Source organism: Siniperca chuatsi, linkage group LG17 (genome assembly GCF_020085105.1).
Source record: "Siniperca chuatsi isolate FFG_IHB_CAS linkage group LG17, ASM2008510v1, whole genome shotgun sequence".
Lineage (NCBI taxonomy): Eukaryota > Metazoa > Chordata > Actinopteri > Centrarchiformes > Sinipercidae > Siniperca > Siniperca chuatsi.
The window spans coordinates 11,036,049-11,048,648 of NC_058058.1; the positions used below are offsets into that span (position 1 = coordinate 11,036,049).

Sequence of the window (12,600 nt, forward strand, 5' to 3'; positions counted from 1 at the left end):
TGTCAGACAGAATCAGAAGCTGCTCCCTCACGGCAGAGTCAAACGGCTGTGAAACAGATATTAATAGACGCAATCACTTCATTGTAACCTGCTTGGTTAAGTATGACTCACATTTTGTCAAGTACATCGTCAATCACATAAAGTATATTAAATTAGCTTTGGAAATTTCTTGGCACTGGCCCTCTGCAACCATACACACACTTGCAAACACTCTTTGGCCAAGGTCTGGAAGTGAGAAGCACAAGCTGACAGCCGACAGCAGAATCTGCTCTACTTCGTTCTCTTTCTCTCTCATGTGATATCAGGCCTGATGGGCAACATCAAAGACAAAATCTTATCTGCCCCCTCTGTCCCTTTTGACATGGACATTAGTGCATCTGAGACATATGTCCCTCCCCATTGTCAACTTCTTTCTATTCTGCGTACGAAGATTAGAAAGAAGCTGACAGGGGCAAAGGGAAAGGAGAGTGGCGTGGAGAGACGGAGGGAGACAGATTTGTGGAGACATGAATGGCTTGCAGGTGTGTTTTTTCTTTGGAGAGAGAGAGATGGATAGAGTGGGAGATGTGGAGCCGTGACTTTCCCCCCACGCTATCGTTATGTTTTATGGCAGAAGAAGTGTTTGTGAAACCGAAGCGAGGTGCTGTAAGGATGGGCCACGTGAGAAAAGGTGGTAGTTTTACACCAAGGGTACGTGCAGCAAGAGAGCTGTCTGTTAACATGTCTGCTCACAACCAACATATCTAAAAGTGGAGTGTGAGAGAAAGAGGGAGTGCTCAAGTAGAGCTCAAGAAAAACAAACAGAAAAACAAGTGAGTGCAGGGTGAGTGAAGGTGAAGGAGTCACTGTTAAGATAAAGAAAGGGCAGACGGAGGCGAAGGAGAAGGAAACAGTACAGTTAGTTTGTCATGCACAAATAAATACACAAAAGTAAATCTGCAAAAAGATTTTAATTGGCATTGTTTTAATCATTCTTGAATCAATTTACAGTTTTTTTTATTCATTGTCAAAGGTAAACACATTTCTTGTGGTTGTCTTCAACATCAGTAAATGCTTTTCACCCGGTTCCCAAACCCTGTAACGTAAACTAACATTACAGAAGAGCACATTCTCTCATACACACTTGCATATTCAGATCCTACAAACAACTCCTTAACGGGTACGAAATTTCTAAATGCCACATACTCGAAAAGCGCGGACAAACACATTCTACATACATACGCACACAAATGTGCACACGTTTTTTTTTGTCTTGCTCACTCCCACACACACACACACACACACACACACACACACGCAGGAAAGCAGGCAGATAAAGCCACACACACACACACGCACATTCCATAACCAGCATGTATTATAAATATACATTACAATCCAGACTCCTTCGTTTCACAAGTGCAGCACTTGAGAACATCGGCTCGGTCTGTGCATTCACAGTTGGTTTATGACATGCTCTTCAGTAACATAATCTGGTTAGTAGTCTCTGTTACATGAGAGTAGGGTTACTGTGTGTACATCCCTACTGATTAGTCATAACCATTAACCCTCTCTTTTTGTCAGGCTGAATTACATCTGACTATTTATCTATACAAGCAAAATGTTGCAGTAAAAATTCCACTGTTTAAAAAAAAAGGATAAAAAATGGCACAATAGCTTATTGAGCAAAGGCCTACAAATGCACACTAATAAATTAGGTAGATAAATTATATACTTTAATGTTAAAATAAATACATTTGAAAAGTAAATAAATTAAAAAAGCACAACATTTTAATTTGATTAATGCCAGCCTACATTGTCCTGTATTACAATATAAAAAAGTGAACTTCTCTTTATTTGCACATTCACATGTGTTTTTTTTAACAAAATGGCAGCAGCGTTACTTTGAGACTCAAAGCACAATTTCTCCTCAGGCACCTGCCGCACTCTGGCGACTGTATGGGGTCGTTTCCCTGGTGACTGTGACTGCTGTAATGGCCATCAGCACTGATTGGCTGGGAACCTCTGAAGTGGAAAAGGACTAGACGGGGTTGTCTGGGATTAAAAGGGAACTTGCTGCTGAGAAAGGTTTTTTTTAAGAATTGTAAATTAGTGGTATTCTGAATGACTCTGCTGATTGCTGCGAGGAGAAAGGTTTGACATCCGGAAAATCTACGCGAAGTGCTGAAGGTAAATGCATTGGAACAAAACACACATCTACCAAGTCTAAGTGCCGTCAAATTACTAGTCCAGGGTCTGTATTTTTCTAGGGTTGTTACAGTGTGAAGGCAGGAAATGCAGACAAAAGGACTAGTTCTAAGAGGGCACTCTTAGAACGCTATCATCTAAGAAACCCAGGCTTTGCATCTGTACATATCACAAAGCCAGGGGTATTTTTGATGCCTGGAGAAAATGGATTCTTGAAAGGCCCGCGGATATCCTCACAAAACCTTTTCTTAAGAAACACCTTGAGTTCTTATTACCAGCAGCTCCCTCACATCAGTGTGAAAACATTCCTCAATGTCCAGGACAATGGCAGCAGTTCTCATCACTGACTGATTACATAAATATCCTGTGCTGCCCAGGTAAAATCAGTACAGTTCCAGAGTCCAAATTGCTCTTCACTACATCTAAGTTGAGTTTTATCCATCAGCATATATGGTCCGTGGTCCACGGCCTAACAATCCACTGCAAAGTTCATGCCACTTTCTTCAAAGCTTACAGCTACAAAAACCTTGCTTTCATCAGCTGAAGACAGTGCAGCTTAAATTCTTCAGGTGATTTGATATCCATGCTACAATAAGAATGTGTAGTCTACATCCAACTCATTACAAGTCCACTTTCTCACTCGCCTGTTTGGGTGTTAGGCATGACAGCAGCACAGAAGTTGTATTCTGAATATTGGTTGCGGTTGTGGTCTCCAGGTTGTGGCAAACACACCTGCGTGAAATGCTGTGGTATTCATATGGTAATGATGTCCAACAACACATGGAGTCAAAATACACTGGTGTAAATATGACAGCAAAAAGGCCTCTCCTTTATTTAAGTCCAGTTAAGTTCAAGATTTTTTTTTCTGTGTCCTTTTGATTGGTTCAGTTTCACCTCTACTTGATTCTCTTCTGTGTTTCTGCCAACTTTCACATCAACAACTTGGTGAATACAAAGCCCTTTAGACGAGGCGGTCCAGCTATGCATGAAGTGTCACTCACGGTGACAGTCGCTAGGACAAAAGGACGGCAGACACGAGCAGCATCGCCACGGTGAGAAGAAGGCGGTCACGTGATGGGCTGCTGCCACTGACGCTTTTCTCCAGTTTGGGAACTTCAGGGTTAAATTCATCTGGAGAGAAAGACACAGAAAGAGAAAATAAGAAAGTGAGAAAAGAGAAGAACGTCAGTGTGAAAGAGCAAGAGAGAGAGTGTGTGTGCCAGACAGAAGGAAACGAACCATTACTACATTATTAATTCATCAATCTAAAGGCAATGTGTGATGCATGCAAATTGTGTTTTAACATATGCAAAGAAAGAGACATGATGCAATTATCAACAAACCACCAATTATCATCAGCACTGCTACATATGGCCATTTCCACCATGGGATGGAAAATTAAAAACACTTTTGTTTCCGATCTGTTTTTTTTTCATGTATTCCTTTTTTCACACTAATGATGTTTTTATCCTAGAGGGATTTCAATCAAACTAAATTACTATGGCCTTGCCATTGATTAGACACAACAGAACATTAGCTGGAGGGGAAAGATGGAGAAAGAGCAGGGAGAACACATTTTGTAATATTCGGTAAAAAGTGGATTACACTGTGTCATTATGCTCTGTCTCAACATAATGTTTCCCATTATATCTAGAGGGTTATTACATGCCAAAATAAAGCAAAATGAACCAAATGGAGCTCTGTTGCTTACACATCCATTGCAAGTTTAAAGACAACCTGGGCTAGCTGCATTGAGATGTTAGAAAAACCTGTTTTCTTTCTATTAAGTAATCTAACTAAGTGCAGCAGAAAGCTGCAATTTCTTACTGACTTCAGTCACATTAGCCCACATCAGACATAAAAGAGAGATGTAGGTGAAGGGGAGGGGTGATGGAAGAGTTTAAAGCCTTGAGATGTGACATACTGATGTTACATTTTATCATTAGGAAATCAGTGGGGTTTAACAGCTCAAAATCACACTGGAGAGATGAAAAATACTTGTTTTGATACAAGAAAGGATCTATCTATTTGACAAATTGTACCCCAAAACTGACAAAAATCTTGTGTTTGCCTCTTAAAATCCCATTACTTTTACTTTATTATGCTGTCATCATGATGTCCCAGTGTGTAAAAGTTCTAGCCGACATAATGTCTTCCACCAACTCAAACTAACTTTCAACAGGAAATGAATCAAATTAAGGGAGCAAGATGTCTTCACAATGCTGTTTCACTGTGATGTTAAAGCCTTGTCTGGAGTCTGCTAAATATAATGGCAATAGTAATTGGCTACAAGTGAAAACAATGAAGGTGATAAGAGATACCAGATAGAGACAACAACCACATGACACCTGATGTTTGATGAATGTACGGAATTTTGTTTTTACTGTCTCTGTCTGAGAGTAAGCCATCCGACCACTCTGGTTTGTCCTGGTTGTGTGTGACGGTTGCTCACATCAGAGTTATTCTTAAGGAACACAAGGCATCTGTCTGTGGCGATGACACACGACACTGACATTCACACCGCAGTGCACCGGGATGAACTCAATCAGAAAACAGGCAGGCAAGGCAGGAGGGAGAATATAAAGCAGCATTGCCTCAGGTAGGGCCTACGGGTCACATCAGGGCCTTAACACCATACGGTTTGTCTCTCCAAAAGGTTTCATCAGAGAAGCTCCAGAAGTAAAATGTATATTCAGTGACCAGAAGAAGAGACACCCTGTCCCTGCAGAAGAAGTGAGCTCTCCCTTACCTTTACATAAACAAGTACAAGCAGCCACAACTCCATTTCCACAGTTGCTTCGCAAGTGAACTGATTCATTTTGTGCGCTCTCATAGACTTGTAGGTGCCAGGAGCTTTGACAATCACAAAGCTGCACAATATGCACCTCTTCAAAACCCTTGCTATTTAGGGAGGCCGCCCTTGGAAGATAAATGTGGGGGACGTCGGTTGCCTCTGGCCATAACAAGTTATCAAAGGTCCACAGTACAACACCTAACATCACAGTACAATTGTGGGATACAGCAATCAATTTCCGAGAACACAATCTGGCGCAGTCTTGTCTGTATGGGGTATAACAACAGACGAGCTTGCAGGGTAGCTCTCCTGTCCACGGTAAACCGCCCAAGGCATTTACAGTGAGATAAGAAACATCAGCTCTAGACTGTCGATGAGTGGAAAACGGTTGTCTGGTCTGATAAATCCTCGTGCCAACTACGCCACAGCGATGGTAGACTCGCAGTGATGCGTAAAGAACATTAAGCGATGGACCCATCATGTATGCTTACAGCTCTACAGGTCAGTGGGGAGGTGTAATAGTGTGGAGGGCATTCAACTGGCTTACACTCTATTAATACCTGTAGAGCAATGCCTTAATGCCAGAGCATACATTAACGTCGAAGCACGTTCATGAATTCATGACCGAGGGAATGGATAGCCTACTAAGATAATGCTCTTGGTCACGGTGAAAGACTTGTCCTGGAACAGTTTGAGGAACATTCAGGTGAAATGACAATTCACTGATATTGCTCACAATAAAATCAAGGGGGTATCCACCCATCAAGCAATTGTACAAAGCACTGATGTCTTAGTGCTCTTAAAGCTAACCGCTGACAATGTTAACACTGGGAGGCTAATAGCTTGGTTTCAGACCTCTACATCACTGCACACAACTCCGATATGTGCAGCGGCTTAAATAGATCAGGTGTTGTGCTCATTTCTGACTATTTCCACCTGTTGGAGAAACAGTCGACCAATAAGAGCTTTGTAAGCAGAAGAATGGGAATGTCAGCTTCCTTCATAGCTACGTAGCTACATCCATGAAAAAGAGCAACAGAAAAATGGCAACAAGTGTGGATGAGATTAATGCACCTGTGAGTTCTTTAATCTGCAAATGTCTTCAATCGTGCTGAAAAACCTAAACTTAATTGTTCCTAGCAACCCAATCGCAGCTTCCGTGTCAATTAAAAATGTCATCAGAGAGATGGATACATCACTAGCTAGTTGCTAACGATTGGTTAGAAAAAAACAACCCCCCACCCCAACAAGAAAATGGCTAACATAAACACAAGGTCAGGTTGAAAGAATGAAGGGAAACAAAATGTCTGTTGCTATGTTGTTGTGGACATGTAGCCACAACAACACAGCTTGCTACTAAAGCTGCTATCAGCACCAAAGTTGGTACAACCTTGTTTCAATTCTTCTGGTCACTGAGTGTACAGACTGCACATACCGAAAGTCTTTTGGTCTGCTTGGTGTAACACAACTATATTTTTTGACTGATTTCGAGAAAATCTTAACATGTCACTCAGGGGTGCCAGTGCCTATTGATCCATCTTGAAATTATCTGTTTACAGTTTTCTGGTCCACCACCTAATTTATGTTGCAGCCTTTAGCCCTCTTCTACTGCTGCAGACACTCAATATAGGAGGAAAGTGTTTAAGGGCAAGTATGTCACAGATGGACAAATGCACACAGTGCACTAAGCTTTGCTGCAGGAAACTATAAAGTTATGATTAATTCAAGCAGTAAGCAGCAAGACTGATGTTGAATTCTTGTAGCACATTTGTGGCAATAACCCATTTGCTACAAGATGCTCTACTATAACTAATCTCTGCTATTTATAACACATGTAGATAACAGCTACAAGCAGAACAGAGGTTGTTGCAACGGGTAAAATAAATAATAAATGGGAAAATAAAAATCATAAAAAGGTAAATGTTACAACTTGGGTCTTGGTTTTGTAGTTTCTGTTATGTAGTGGACACACTTACTGATGGGGTAAGAAAGACAAGAGAGTCAGATGATCAGGCAGGTTGTAAACAAGCCAACAGCGTCCCATTTCACAAAAAAAGATGAATGTTTACCGCAGAGAGACTGGGTAATATTTTATATTGTTGGCCTTCACTTTCTATTCCAAGTAAATTTGGCTTACCTGGGGATTTGTTTAAAACCTGTATGATCATCTTACTGCTCATGTTTCTTGCCTGACTTTAGCAATGTCACCGTGTTTCAGAAACTGCAAAAATAAGACCCAGGTTGTAATAGACCAGAATTATCCTTAAAACACCATGATAAAATAAGGAAAATGTGATGTAGAAGCAAAGCTAATAATAAAGTAACGAGGATGACAGCAAGTCCAAACATATGTGGAGAGAGAGGGAGAGATTTGTTGATGCTAAGCCAGTCTGTGGGCTGGTCAGGTCCTGAGGGTGAGTCAGAGAGTGGGTGTCCAGCGGTCAGCAGGGCCATCAGGGGTATGGGTTGTTTTTAAGTGTGTGTGTGTGTGTGTGTGTGTGTGAGTGCGCATAAATCTGTGTGTCCTGATTTAGTTATTCCTCCAAATGTATTCAGCAAAATGCATCACAATGCTAGAGGCTATGATTTTTTTATGATTCCCTGCCAGTGTGTGTTTTTTTATATTAAATTCTACGTAAGTTTGAGTCTGAGTTACTGCTGAGCAATTCGCCCACCACTGTGCTTTTCTTTCTTCCTCTGCCCCTTCTCTCTGCACCCCCCTTTCTCTGCCCCTACTCTGGTTTTATCTCTTTTTCTGCCTGTTTCTCTGTCTCTTTGCCTTATCTGTCCCTCTTTCTGTCAGGCTCCTGCTGCATTTCTCTTTCACTGCCTCCTTCCTGTCTTTTATCTCTCTGACTTTCTCTTTCTCACTTTGTCTCTACCTCTCCCTCTTTCCAGCCTCCCTCTCTCCCCCTCTGTCTGTCTCTTCTACTTCTCTCTCTTCTGCCTTCTCACACTCTCTCTGATGGTACTCATTGCTGATGGCTCAAGAGCTCTCTTCACGTCTCTGCTGGTCTCAGTTTCCATCTCAGGCAGGTCACACTGTCTAAGCCCTCGTCACAGACTGCCCACAGCTCCCAGAAACAAGCATACTAAATGATTCCCGGCAAGAGGCTTTTGTTTGAGATGAGGATGGAGAAAGAGAGAAAAATAGAGGGTTTATGTAACCACTCAGCTGCACAATTGACTCGCTCACTGACATGCTTTCTCCTTAGGAAAACATGGACCTTTCATTCCTTACAAGACCTCTACTGACCTTGTGGATTTTGCGCAGAGGAAAAAGGAAGGTTTTACCTGTGTGTGTGTGTGGGGGGGGGGGGGTACAGTGTAGAAGGTAAAGTTTGTTTAAAACATTAAAAAGGTAAAAATGATTTTGGTTTAATACATCTTGGGTCTTATTTTCATAGTTTTGTCCATCATCAGTCTTATCTGTATTAATAACATTGTACTCACCGCAAGTTAATAGCTGAGTCTGATGGGTTAACACAAGGTGTTAGATACAGGTTTTAACAAACCCTCAGGTTAGCCAAACTCATTTGGGATAGAAAACGAAGGCGACAACAAAATTAATTAACTGTCCGTTTTTCACACAGTTTACAGATCACTTATCGGTTCAACTTACTGCACTTACAATTTTCCTGTTCAATGAGGGATCTTACTGACATTTTGGGAGCGCTCATGTTCGACTTTACCTCCAAGTAAAGTGGTTTCGATAATCTGGCTAAACTGTTGTTTTATTTACAACCTGATTGTCTGACTTTGTTCCTAGATATCAACATTTACTTTATAGGAATGCGTCAATCTGACTTTTTTTCTCCAAATACCTATTCTGAAAACTTAACTTAGTGTATCTGCTATGTTGAGTATCAAATTGATCCAATACTCATGCTCTTCTTTTTTTAGCACTCCCCAAATTTGTAATCTGTGTACCTCACTGTGTGCAACTCATTAAAATACATTTTTATGTAAGGCAACATGAGGCCAGGGATTGCTGTGGCACTAAAAACTGAGTTAGCGTCCAGTCATGACTGAATTAATGTAACTAAGGAAACGTTGAATTTATAATGACACTGACAAATGAACTGTATAATAAGGTTAGTATCTGGGCCAATACTGTTTCAGTGTATTGGCTTGGGGCTTCCATATTACTTGGTGATTATTATGCTATCATAACCGATGGAAAAGATGGCCAAAACTATGAAAATAAGACCCAAGTTGTAATAAATTGGAATTATCCTTTAATGTGGCATACTAGATATCATGGGTCTACTGTTGGGTTCATTTGTCTACATACATTTTTGCTTTCTTAGACAGATGCCTGTAAATGCAGTATACAGTAAATTGTGTAAATACTGTACATACTGTAAATACAGTATACAGTATGCAAATAAGACTTTAAGGATATGTCACTACTGCTGAATCACGTAGCAGTGTTCATGGTCTTTCCCATATTGCACAACTCTCAAGAGTAGAAAATAAAGGTTTTACTCATCAACCAGCTATGGCCTGTGGATTTTCTTTTGTCAACCATAGAATAAAAACACTAACAAGTGGTTGGTTCCTTTCCACAATGATTGCTACACAAATCAAGCTCTGCAGCCACAGTTGAATATTGACCAGCATCTGGCAATTGGCTGCTGTTCATTTTCAGAGTCACTCACCAATGTTGTGTATTTTGATGTTTGGCCTGACTGTGTAGTCGGGAGAAGTCTGACTGGAGTCGTCATCTGCCTGGGAGACTGAGAAACACACCACATATACACAGACAGACAGACAGACAGACAGACAGAGAAGAGGGAGAAATAAAAAGCAGAGGAGAGACAGAGACAGGGAGAGAAAACACCATTAAAACGACAAGACTGAGAGAAATGTACATTTTAGCCACCACTAAATTGCATACAGATATAGCAGAACATGAAACATTTGGTGTACCCCTGCCACTGAGAAAGCATGAAGAAATCCTGGACTGAGAATCGAGACTTCCATCTGATGATTAAAAGCATTTGGAACCGGTGGACAGAAATCATTTTTACATTTACTGTTCGTCTAGACACAGAATTACATTTAGTCTGCATTGCCAAATTATCTATGAATGAATGATGTGTGGGTTTGTTGGTGTGCATGTGTATATGTCTGTGAGTTTTTTTTAAATATGTGTGTCTGTGTGAGCCTGTGATTCTGATGCATAGTTAGGAGGATGAAATAGCATTTACAGCTGGTAGCAATAAATGTGCAGCTCTTCAGAGATGTAAAGCATATGCCATGAATATTCACATCTCTTTCTTATCTTAAAATCTCATAAGTTAAGGTGGGAGACGGAGAGAAAATGAAAACTGAAGGCAGCTGAAATCAACAGCTTTTTGATAGCAAGCTGTTAAAATGACCTTGCTGAGTAAAGGTTGTGGATTGTAAACTGACTAAATGCGCCAATGCACACATAGCCATTCATGCACACACACATATACACACATTAAAAAGATTTAGGGCTGACATACTACCATGCACAGACACACACACACACACACACACTCAAACTCCTGCACCTCAGACACACACAGCGATGTACACAAACACACACAGAAGCAAATGGAGGCGTGGTAGACACATCAATAGATTAGCCGTGACACTGGGATGGGGGGGGTGGGTGTTAAGGTGATGTGTACACAGGGGCTGACACTGGCCTGAGTGTGGGATGTATTAGTGCTGACAAGGTTAGAGGAGAGGGGGAGGCTTTCAGCACTGGGCTCCCTGATCAAAGGCCTGCAGGGGAGAGAGCAGGCTACCAGGGTAAAAATAACACACACTATACAGAGCAGCAGGCATCAGAGAGCCAGAAAGAGAGAAGAAGAGATCGACAGTGTGGGGGGGTGGTAGTGGTGGTGGTCAAGAGAGCTCGGGTAGAGAAGGATGGAGAGTGACAAAGAGAGAGAGAAGGAGGGCAGGGTGAGCTGGATCTTGCAGCCGAAACAGATTTTTTTCTTTTACATCTTTTGAATGGCTTCACGAGAGAGCATGTCATTCACAGAGAGAGATAGAGCATTACTGTAATAGCACTGAGACAGAGAATAACATTAAGCCATCACTCTCAAAGCGCTGCTTTGAGGGAAAAAACACCATCATCAAAACCTCGCCAAGACAGCACACGGCAGAAAAGCCTCTCTCAGAGACAAGACTGTCAGATCTTAGTTTTTCTCTGTCTGTTTCTCTCTGCCTCTTTGTCTTTGTTTCTCTGTGTGTTTGTGTGTTTGGGAGATATAAAGAGATAGGAGGGGAGAGCAAAGTGGAGATGAAGGGACACTGTAATAGAGGAAATGGTATAAAATGAGTGGGAGAGAGCTATAGAGGTAAGACAGAGTTGTTGGGTCTCACCGGTGGAGCAGCAGACGTAGACCCTCAGTCTCAGGCAGCTGTGGCCGTGGTGGTGGGTGGGCGTGGCTAAAACAAAGAGCAAACACACACAACATGTCAACCTTGTGCCCTCTGCAGGCCACACCACCCTCAACAATCCGCTGTGCAAACTGCAGCGCTGCAACTGAGCAACCGCCTGTCCTCAGCTGAACTTCCAGAATCTATTAGCAACACCCACACGCCATAAATACATGTGGGTGACAGCAGCTGAAGAGAAGATATTAAAATACTGAACATGGCAAAGATAATGTAACATAATGTGCAGCATCCTCAGCCTTTTTCTATCCATCACAATAAACCAGCGCTGCTGTTTACTAGCCTAACTCACAGATATAGTAGTACTCCTGGCCCACGTTGAACTCGTAGCCCAGCGAGAAGGCGCTGTAGCGCTGGAACTTCTCAGAGAACTTGATGGGAGCATGAGGCGCATGGGGCCGGTTGCACTCCCAGCGCTTGAAGCCCATCTGGGGGTCGCAGGTGCGGTAGCCTCGGTAGCTGACCATGTAGAGGATGTACTGCTCAGCCACGGTGTGCTCTAGTGTCCCCCTCTGACTGGTGTTATAGTGCGGGCAGTAGATGTCCAGGTAGTCATTGACGCTGACCTGCACCGTGAATCCCTCCCTTCGTAGCCTGATTTAAAATAGAGACCAAAGGAGAAAGAGGGAGAAAGGAGAAATGTGGAATAAAGAAAGAAGAAAAGTCAGATATGTGGATAAGTAACTAGGACTGCAAATAATTCATTGTTTTCATTATGTGTTAAAGTAATAGTTTGACATTTGGAGCCTTGTCGTCAGAGTGAGGTTGCCGGGCAACCAGACAAAATCACTTCTTCCAGCCAACAAATAATCCCGCACATAATTCCCCATAAAACTGCAACTTGTCATTTTTACACTTTACAAACAAATAAGATATAACATGTTAATTAGTGAGCTTTAGAGATACTCGTAAGCTGATTTTTGTACCTTTGGACAGAGCCTGGCTAACCGTTTCCTCTTGTTTCCAGTCCTTATGCTAAGCTAAGCTAATCATCTCCTGGCTGTAGCTTCATATTGAACAGACAGGTATAGGAGTGATATCAATCTTCTCAGCAAGAAAGCAAATATTTCCGCAAACGGTGAACTATTTCTTTAACCTCTCAATTTTCTTTACAATTAATCAACTGATTCTTCAGTCCATAAAACATCAGAAAATAGTGAAAAATGACATTCACA

General features: G+C 41.8%; 1 protein-coding gene across 1 annotated transcript in view; it reads right to left on the reverse strand.

The window, feature by feature from the left end:
* Positions 1-931: 931 nt before the first annotated feature.
* The window catches only part of efna3a (ephrin-A3a), a 56,921-nt gene continuing 45,252 nt past the window's right edge, over positions 932-12,600 (reverse strand). Inside the window, exons 2-5 of the mRNA XM_044172602.1 lie at positions 11,718-12,019; positions 11,351-11,416; positions 9,643-9,720; positions 932-3,318 (exon numbers count right to left, since the gene is read on the reverse strand). Coding sequence (XP_044028537.1) covers positions 3,200-3,318; positions 9,643-9,720; positions 11,351-11,416; positions 11,718-12,019 — 565 coding nt within the window. The 3' untranslated portion in view covers positions 932-3,199. The remainder of the gene's footprint in view (positions 3,319-9,642; positions 9,721-11,350; positions 11,417-11,717; positions 12,020-12,600) is intronic.